Source organism: Chinchilla lanigera, unplaced genomic scaffold, assembly GCF_000276665.1.
Source record: "Chinchilla lanigera isolate Chin_1 unplaced genomic scaffold, ChiLan1.0 scaffold00040, whole genome shotgun sequence".
Taxonomy (NCBI): domain Eukaryota; kingdom Metazoa; phylum Chordata; class Mammalia; order Rodentia; family Chinchillidae; genus Chinchilla; species Chinchilla lanigera.
Window position 1 is genome coordinate 19492528 of NW_004955441.1, and position 9755 is coordinate 19502282.

Below are 9755 nucleotides of genomic sequence, written 5' to 3' on the forward strand. Positions count from 1 at the left end.
TTTAGGTTACACTTTGGACCAATTACTTTAACTCTCTGAGGCTCAAGTTTCTAACGTAAAATAAGTATGAAGTAGCTGACTCAAATCTCAGAGGGGTTCACCAGAATTACGTGGTTTAAATTTTTATAAAATACTTAAGTGTAGATAGATATGTAATCACTACAATATTTATGTACCACAATAAGCGTTGTTATAAATTGGTAAAGTCTTCAAAATATCATTTCAAGATTGCCAGCACTCATTATAAGCTAGCTTTGGAAGCCCCAATGATCAACGCCTTCCTTAAACTGATGTGTGAGCTTGACTAAAGAACAGTCCTTATCCAGGGCATACTGGACCCTCAGCTACCATTCCCTTACTTTCTTCCTGCCTGACAACCCTGAAAAAATGACCTTTGCACCATTTTTAATTTCTTAAACCTGTTTATTCTCATGAAAAGCGTTTCTGCTTCTATTTACAAAAACTTTTACATGGCAAGGGCATTAAAGATTTCCTAATGGAGGGGCACAACAAGTACTTCAAATTTTTTGTAACTACTTTTTTGTAACAACTTGTGAATTTTTTTCCTGTTTACACTCTGAGGGTTTGGGGTCATCTCAGCTGGAACAATGCCAACCATCTGTGCAGAAGTGATAAGAGTAGGCTTGAACACTTTTGCAACACCACACCTATGTCTGCTGACACAGAAATCTTTTACTTGGGAATAACAAACTGCCTTAGTCCTTGTAATAGTGGTAGTAGGTAGTAGATTACTACTTTTGTTTTTTGCGAATCCCTATGAGAAAAAGCAGAACCATACAGTTTTCTGTAGAGGAGAGAGGTTTAAATTTAAGATCAGCCGAGCCCAGTGACACACACAGGTAATTCCAGCACTCTGACAGGCTGAGACAGGAGGACAGCAAATTTAACCCAACCTGAGCGACTTAGACCTAGTCTCAAAAAATCAAAAGGGCTAGGGATGTAACTTCGAGCAAAGGTCCTAGGTTCAATATCCACTACTGCCAAAAAAAACAAAAGAGATCAGGATTGATCCTAAGGGTGAAACATACCCATATCTGGTAGATTATACAGTCAAAACCTCTACACTGTATCACCTCATTAAGTTTTATTTAGGAAATCTAAGCAAAGCTAAATGTAAACTAATTTTCACAATGCTGGAAATCTTACTATGTGCAAAACCTGTCATGCATACAAGATGCAGTGGAAAAGTCAATGGAGAAGAAAGGGTTGTAGGCATTACAGAGAAATTACACACAATTAAAAAAATAAGAGAAAACGTACAAAATCTGAAATACATTTAACAGCAAAGGATCAGTGTCCAGAAAACAAAGAATTCTCTAAAGCCAACGTAAGTCTGGAGCTTCCAAAGAGAAATCTTGCCTGGCAATGAAACCAACACACAGAACAGCGGGCTGAGAGACTGAGAGACCCTCCTGAATCACTGTGAACGCTGGAGTCGGCAGTGCCTGCACAGACCAACCATTCAGACCTCGCATTTACGCAGGCGACCACAGTCCCTTTACGTAAGCTAGCTCAGACGAGGCTCCCTTCACTCATAACCGAAGAGCCTGATGAGACAGCATATAATAGAGTAGCGACTATCAATATTTTAAGCTGGTACATACGTAATAGTTAATTTTATGTGGCAACCTGAGTGGGCTAAGGGATGCCAAGATAGCTGCTCAGACATTATTTCTGTGTGTGTCTGTGAGAATGTTTCAGGAAGAGTTTACATTTGAATCCGTAGACCTGAGTAGACTGGTGGCTATCCACGCAATCCACTGAGGATGCAACAGGAGAGAAGGCGGACCTCCAGGGACTGGAGCTAGGACACCTACCTTCTCCAGCCCTGGATGTAAGAGCTCCCAGTTCTTGAGCCTTCACTTGGATTTATACAAATGCCCCTCTCGTCCTCCCTCTGCCCCCGCAGTTCTCAGGCCTCTGGCCTCAGACTAAGAGTTTCCTCGTGGTTTCCCTAGTTCTCAGGCCCTGCCACTCAGCTAAGTTGCACACCAGCTTCCCAGGTTCTCCATCTTGCACGACAGTACAAGGGCATCTTAGCCTCCCTAACCACATAAACGAGTTCCCAGCATAAACCCTTTCATCTTTCTATCACGCGCTCTCTCTCCTATTGGTTCTACTTCTCCAGAAAATGTTGCCTTAATACAGCATACACTGTATGCTGTATTAATACACTTCTTTAGCAATTTCATTTCTAAAACTCCATCCTACAAAAATGCTTACCCATGTGCACAAAGACATGTTTACAAAGACGTTCATTAAGGCACTATTTATAATAGCAAAACATTAATAAATAAAGTATCCATCCACACAACAACAGTTAATTACACTGCATGTAGACTACAAAAGGCCATGCGATAGTGCTTCCACTCAGAATGACATGGGGAACGCTTACAGAGTTCTGAGCAGAGTCATGGTCTGATACAGTTAAAAACAGTAACTGATGTTCTAGGTCACCTGCAGTGGGAAGGGGAGGGAGCAAGGCTGAAACAGAAAATCTGTTATCATGCTACTGCAGCAAGCCAGGCAAGAGACCATATGGCTCAGACCAGGCTCTTAACGGTAGTAATGAATGCCTGATGTTGTGTATGTGCATGTATGAATACATATTCATAAGCACTATTACACAAAAGCAGAAGGATTTACTGATTTGTTACAAGGGATGTGAGAAAAAAGGAATTAAGAAAGGCCCAGAGTTTCTGACCTAACCTGGAACAATATAATGTTTCTATTTTATAAATGAAGAGCATGAACCACTCAGGAGTTAAAAGACCTGTCCAAAGTCACACCAAAGAAGTGGCAGAGTAACTGCAGCCTAGATTTCGGTGACCATTAACTCTTACTCACTATGCTGTTATTTATCTAAGAATCTTCAACATATTACTATGCTTCTTCATACAGCATAAACAAGAGGAAATCATGACCACTAAACCAGCATTACAGAAAATACTCAAAAGGATCCTACACAAAGCAAGAAAACCACAACTATAGGAGCATGGAAAAGAATAAATCCTATTAGAAGAATAGAAAATCTAAGATAACTAATTCAGTAAACCACCAAACCTGTAAAATAGTCAAAGGAGAAAAAAATAAATACTGATTATTCAAAACAAGTAGAAGAAAAACTCGCATATATTCTTCTATAATAACCCTCAATGTAAATGGTCTGAATTCTCTAATTAAAAGATAGACTGACTATAGTACAGTACTTTAAACTGTTCAAAAATTATATGCCAAACTAGAAGATTTAGAGATGAACAAATCTGTAGAAATATATTATTCTATCAGTATGTGCTAATAATCACAAAATTGAACTAAGAGGGTATAAAAAACCTAACAGATCCATAACTACCAATGAGCTTAAGGCAACAATAAAAGATACTGGTATAAACAATGACTTCTTGAACAGGAGGTAATAGCAAGAATTCACAAGTGAAATTATATCAGATTTCAAATCTTCTACACAACAAAGGAAATAAGAGGATATGAATAAGAAGCAAGTCTTTGCCAGCTATTCACCTGACGGAGGACTAATATCCAGAATACAAAAAAAAAACTCAAAAAATTCAACACAAAAGAATAATCCAATCAGTAAATGGGCAAATGCGCAGAATAGACATTTCTCAAAAAATATAAATGTCAATAATTATATGAAAAAATATACACTATCATTTATTAATCAGGGAAATGTAAATCAAAACTACCCTGAGAGTCTATCTCATCCTAGATACAATGCTATTATCAACAAAACCAAAAATGCGGGCAAAGATGAAAGCGGAAAAGAGCCCGTCAGTATACAGTGTTGATGAGAATGTTGATCAGTATGGCCACTATGGTAACGGTATGAAGATTCCTCAAAAAACAAAAAATAAAACTGCCACATGATTCAGCTATATGTCCTCCTGCGTTTATACCCAAAGAACTCAAAGTCAGCATATAACAGAGACACCTACACACTCATGTTTATCATGGCACTATTCACAACAGCCAAGTTATGGAATCAGCCTACATGCATATCAACATATGAATGGATAAAGAAAATTTGTATATATACAAAGAATATATTTTGGCTATACTATTTAGCCAAAAAGAATGAAATCATGTCATTTTGCAGGAAAATGAATGAACCTGGTGATTACGATGTTAAGCAAAATAAACCTGATTCAGAAAGACAAGCACCAAGTTTCACTTGCATCTGGATTCTACAAAAACAAGAAACAACAACAAAAGAAAACGACGTGTAGGATAATCTGGAAAGAAAGGGATCAGGAGAACCGAGGATAAAGAAGGTAACAGGCAAAATGGATGCAATGGAAGTACAATATTTTCATGTATAAAAATATCACAAAGAAATATATTGTACTATCAGTATATGTTAATAATCATAATTTTTAAAAGAATAAAAAATGTACAATTTTTATATCACTTAAAAAAAACAAGACTGGGGTGTAGCTCAGTGAAAGATGCCTGCCCACCATGTGTAACACCCTGGGATTGGGAACTCAGCACCACAAAAGATTAACTTATTTATTTATCCATTTTAAACTTGAAAAAAGTAATTAAAAATCTTTAAAAATACACTTCCTCACATGTAGTTTTATGCTACCTACACTTTATAAAACAAGTCAGCATTCCTCATTGGTCAATGTAGAATTTAAATCATGCTGAAATTTTTAAATTAAATCATACCAACCAGATTCACCAAAGATTGAGCCCAAAATGGCCACTATCTCCTAAAATACTGGATATGCCTGTTTCTCACCCTCTGAAAATCCTACTTCGTATCTTCCTACTCCTATTCCAAGCCTTGTACACACACTATACAGAAATTTACCCCAAGTTAACGCATAACGGTGAACTCCAAGTGAGTACAGTGAAAACGCTGTTTCGCCATTAACAGCGAGGCACACAGCTAGCTATGTATGGCTACACTTTATCCTCCAAAGGCATCAAATTCAAAACAAGGATATCATTAACGACAAAGTTCATATTCAAAATTTCTAAAGGAAATACAGATGAATTAGAACCACCAGTTCAAACACCTTCATTTAAAAGTATGCCCAGGATCACTCAGCAAGTAGAAGAAAAAAAATTCTGTAACACATACAAAATACACTATTCTGATGTGGGCAAAGATTCATATTAGAATGAGCTGTTAGACTAAAAACAAACACACAAACTCTTGTCTTTGTCACTAGAGATAGCTTGAGGACTCAACTGTGAAACTTCACAGTTAACTTCGTCTGCAAACATACCTTAAGCTTTTGAAATTGGAAAGACTCTTTCTGTAGTATCTCACTTTAAAGTAGTCATAACAAACCTCCTGTACTACAGTTTGGAGAGTTTAACCTTGCCTTTGCTCATCTGCTGTGGGGGCAGGGGGATAGTTCAGGGATAGAGCGCTTTGCCTCGCTGTGCCAGGCCTTGGGTTTAATCCCTAGCACTGCAAAGGAAAGATCATTTGTATATTTTTTCTAGTTAAAAAAAAAAAGGAAAGAAAAAATCACTACCGAAACCAATGGAAAGCAGTGAGTTCGTAGTTCTGATGAGCTCTGGACCCAGAAGTCTACACGTACTTGGTGATAAGCACACAGCAGGGAATATGCATTCACACCTGCTTTATTCAATGAACACAGGAGAGGGTTACAACGAGGGTTACAACATGAAATGTTACATTCAACCTCAGTTTAAACTAACTAAATGCTATACATGTTTACTTCACTTAAATGTTGGAAACGTGGTGTGGTGGAAAAGAAACTGAAGCTTTGGAGTCAAAGAGGCAAGGGTTCAAATCAGGTAACCAGTTAGTGGTAGCAAACCTACATAGCACGCGCGCTGCAGCAGGCTGTTGTTTACTGAAACCTTGAAAAGGTCCGCCGCCACTGGTCTAAGTCAAATTCTCTGAGGCTTTGCCTTTCCACGAGTAAAGGGAGGATAAGCATCTCACAGTCTCTAACAGTTCTGCACACACTAGATAACAAGTGTACATCAATCATCCGGCAGGAGGGCCCGCACAGAGCGCAGCTCCATCACCTGGGGGGCCTCCCCACCCACTTTCTCCGGAGCATCAGACCCTCTCCTCCAGACCACGCCCATCGCTGGGGCGGGGATGCTGGTCACGTGTCACTGGCTTTGCCAAGGGAAACACCGAGTCGGTGGCGCTGGGTGACTCTGGTACCAACGGCGCAGCCGCCGTGGACGGTTCCCAAGTGCACAGCACAACACTCCGGCCCACTACAGTTTCAGTCTCCCCACAGACCCTGGAAATGACCTTGCTGAGCTGTTTAGGTACTGGCCGCTGGCTCTCCTGACAGGAGTACAAGCACTTCAGAGGCAGGCTTTGGCCCGTGCTCCATAACCATCTGCAGATATGAAGTCCAAGTAAGTGGAAAGTTTCCCAACTGGAAGTATGTTAGGGGTGGGGGAGCTGTTTTTGTTTTTTCTTTTCTTTCTGTTTTTGTTTTTTGAGACAGAATCTCACTGTATAGTTCAGGCTGGCCCTGAACTCAAAGCAATCCTCCTGCCTCAGTCTCCCATATGCTGGGATTACAGGTATACAACATCATATCTGGTTTAAAAAATATTTTAGGGGCTGGGGATTTAGCTCAGTGGCAAAGCACCTGCCTGGCAAGCGCAAGGTCATGAGTTTGATTCCTGGTACCGGAAGAAAAAAAACAAAATAAAAAATATTTTAAAAGACTAATTCATACAAAACACTCAACCTAAATTTCAGTATCATGGCTACTTTTGTTTGGAAAAGGAAGAACAAATATAATCAGTAAATGCTTCAATCAAAATACAAAACTACTTCAGCCATATCACCTAGGGCAGTCAATCAAAATAAGCCAGCCACAAGCACTTTCAACATAAAGAACAGTATTTAGTGATTATAGATGAAACACCACACTGATATAATCTAAGGCAGGTGATCTTACTATCCTTAAAGGGTAAGGCAGTTATTTTAGGATTACAGAAAGAGAAATCAATACTACCATGTAGTCAGGCATGGTGATGCACACCTGAAGTCCCAGCACTTAGGGAGGCTGAGGCTGGGGGACTGTCAGAAGTTTGAGGCCACACTGCACTACACAGTGAGTTCAAGGCCAAGTCTGAACTAGGGAGTGAAACCCTTTCTTAAAACACAAACAAACAACAACAACAAAAATACTACCATGCATTACCATCTTGGGTTTTGTTAACCCAGCTTGCAGACACACCCTCCCCTACCTTGAACTTACTTTACCTGCATGAATTAATATCCGCAAGCATTCTACCGAGTTGTGATAAGCTGCTTCATGAATGGGCATCCATCCCCTGTTATCAGCAACATCAATGCTTCGGCCCTTTCTGAGCAGTTTCCTTAAGATTTTAACATTGCCTTCCCTGGCAGCAAGTCCAACCGTAGAGCATGTATCCGAGTAAGCCTCTGTAAAATCCATTATTTTTTTTGACCAGTCTACAAAACAAGGTGGAAACATAATGTCATAGTCAATAAAACGCTAACACTGCACTCCTAGAGATTAGCAGATCCCAGTGGGCCTGTCCAGTGTCTCTCCCATGACTGCAGAGAAATGGGTTGCCCTGCCATAGATTCTGCTACAGCCTAAACCAGGAAGTCTGTCAAATCAGTATTTCTTGGAATGTTTTTATTTTTAAAAAGGGAACTTTAAGTGTTCTTCGCTCCTCTGGAAATGTCTGAGAGGCTCTTTCCAGCAGGCTTCTGCCCCTGTTTCTACCCCACCAAAATACACCCTTTGGAGCTATATTGGTAAGAGAGCAAAAACTTCTGTAGTTAGTCCCTAGCGCATGCTCTGTCCCACAGAGGGTGACAGAACCACCCAAATGCTCCATGTCCATGGATAGCCCCTGAGGTAAACCCAAAGGCTGAAGAAGAGGAGGAATGGATGCTTGTCAACAACCACGGAGTCACTCTAGTTCTCCTGCCCCAGGTGGTCCTTCCAAAGGGACTAAACGCTCAGATACTCCATCCTTAAGGACATAGCGCCACTTGAGTACTATACTGAAACCTACACACAGCAGCCCGAGTGAGGAGCCCCGCTGTCCTACTCCAGCCCAGACAGCTCTTTACGCATCACTGCCATCAGCAGCAGCAGCAGCAGCAGCTTCGTCATCTCCCCGCGATGCTCACTCTGAATTCCCCTGCGGTGAGGACCAAGATGGCTCTCAGCGCGTAACTCTCACAGAGATAATCGGTTAGTGACACTATGAAGCAGGCTGGGATAAGATTCTGGATCCTCAGGGAAATAATTACCTCCTAAAAGACAGTCCTTCTCAACAATATACCAACCCCTGTAATATATTAACCACTGTTAACTTCCTACAATCTTGTTTTCAAATTCTGTATCATTTTTATCTCTTTAAAATTTTAAAAATCCACCGAAATAATATACCAATCTCACTTTTGAGTTTTTCTAATGTTAGGAGGTGGTTCGGAAAAGACCAACATGTCCAGCCTAATACAGGCAGAAAATGTTCCACAAATGTAATTAACTTATCCAGAAAAGAAAAGTTTGAAAAGAGGTTTAAAAAAGGATGTAACATTGCCCATTGTAAATTAATAACAAAAGTTGATTCTACAGGAGATCGAACAGCTGATGTTAGTTCTAGATATGACTGATCAACTGGTCCATTACTAGATTAAGTGAAAACGTTTATTTACTAAACCCTTATTCAATTAGCAATTATTTACTAAGCACCAATAGATGATCAGTAATGGGGAATATATAAAGATGACCCTAACATAGATTCTATCTCAAGTTGTTTACACTATCATAGAAATGATAAATATGCATAATTCAAGGTAAAAGATGCATACGGGAAGTAGCTATTAAAAGCCATAGAAACCAAAGGAGAATTTGCTTCTGTGACAAGGCGTATGAGTTCTGCCTTAAAAGACAGGGAAGACTGAAAAATGGCACAACGAGCAGAAGAGCATTTCTAGACGGAAGTCATAACCAGAAGCCGGAGATGAATACGCAAGGGTAAAGAAGAGCAGTGACTACAAAACAGTTCATCTGACAGGATTAGGTCCACAAAGAACGGCAGAAAAACCAGATTACAGAAGTAGCTGAAGGCCAAATTTCAGAGGATCTTGAATGTGAAACTGTAATTTTTTGAGCCATGCTAACCTCTACCCAAGACAATTACATGAAAGTTTCACAAAACAAATTACAGACTTGAAGGCAACTTTAAGTATGTTCACTTAGAACAAGACAGTTGGTGGACATAGACTGAGTAGGACGTGGTACCCCTTTTACACACGGTGAAAGGGAACAGCGAGGGGAGCGGATGCGACCCGGGGAGCTGGGGCGCAGCCCAGCGGTGGGAAGCGTGCCAGCCGGGCTCCCCGGCCTGTTCCAAAGCTCCCGAGCCCGCGTTACAAACTCCGCGCGCGCTCCTCCGTCAGGGCTGCAGAGAAAACGAAAGGCACGTAAGGGGTTACGCGTCAAGTTCAACTGTGTCAAGGGCTTCCACCTAAATAAGCTATGTAAAATTCCTGCCCCGTTCTGCAACGCCTAGGGCAGGTGTTCTTAGTCCACCAAGTCAGCGTGGGCCGCACTCCCGCCACGGCCACAGGACAAACGCCAGGTCCAAACCACCCGACCGCCGGGGCCCCGAGGCTGCAGAGGGGCGCGCGGACCGGCCCGCGCGGTGACGGAGGCCGGGCGGGTCCTCAAGGAGCAGCGGTCAGGGAGCGCCGGCCTGCCCGGCGT

General features: G+C 41.2%; 1 protein-coding gene across 6 annotated transcripts in view; it reads right to left on the bottom strand.

Annotated features, from left to right (window-relative positions):
* Asb3 (ankyrin repeat and SOCS box containing 3) overlaps nucleotides 1-9755 on the bottom strand; it is an 83741-nt gene that overhangs the window by 64685 nt on the left and 9301 nt on the right. For 5 of the 6 annotated variants that reach the window (XM_005391025.2, XM_013517555.1, XM_005391024.2 and 2 more), the window contains one exon: nucleotides 7265-7477. In XM_005391025.2, the coding sequence (XP_005391082.1) occupies nucleotides 7265-7460 (196 nt within the window). In that variant the 5' untranslated portion in view covers nucleotides 7461-7477. Of the gene's footprint in view, nucleotides 1-7264; nucleotides 7478-9516; nucleotides 9747-9755 lie in introns of those variants that run through there. The other variant, XM_005391023.2, reaches the window with a different exon arrangement.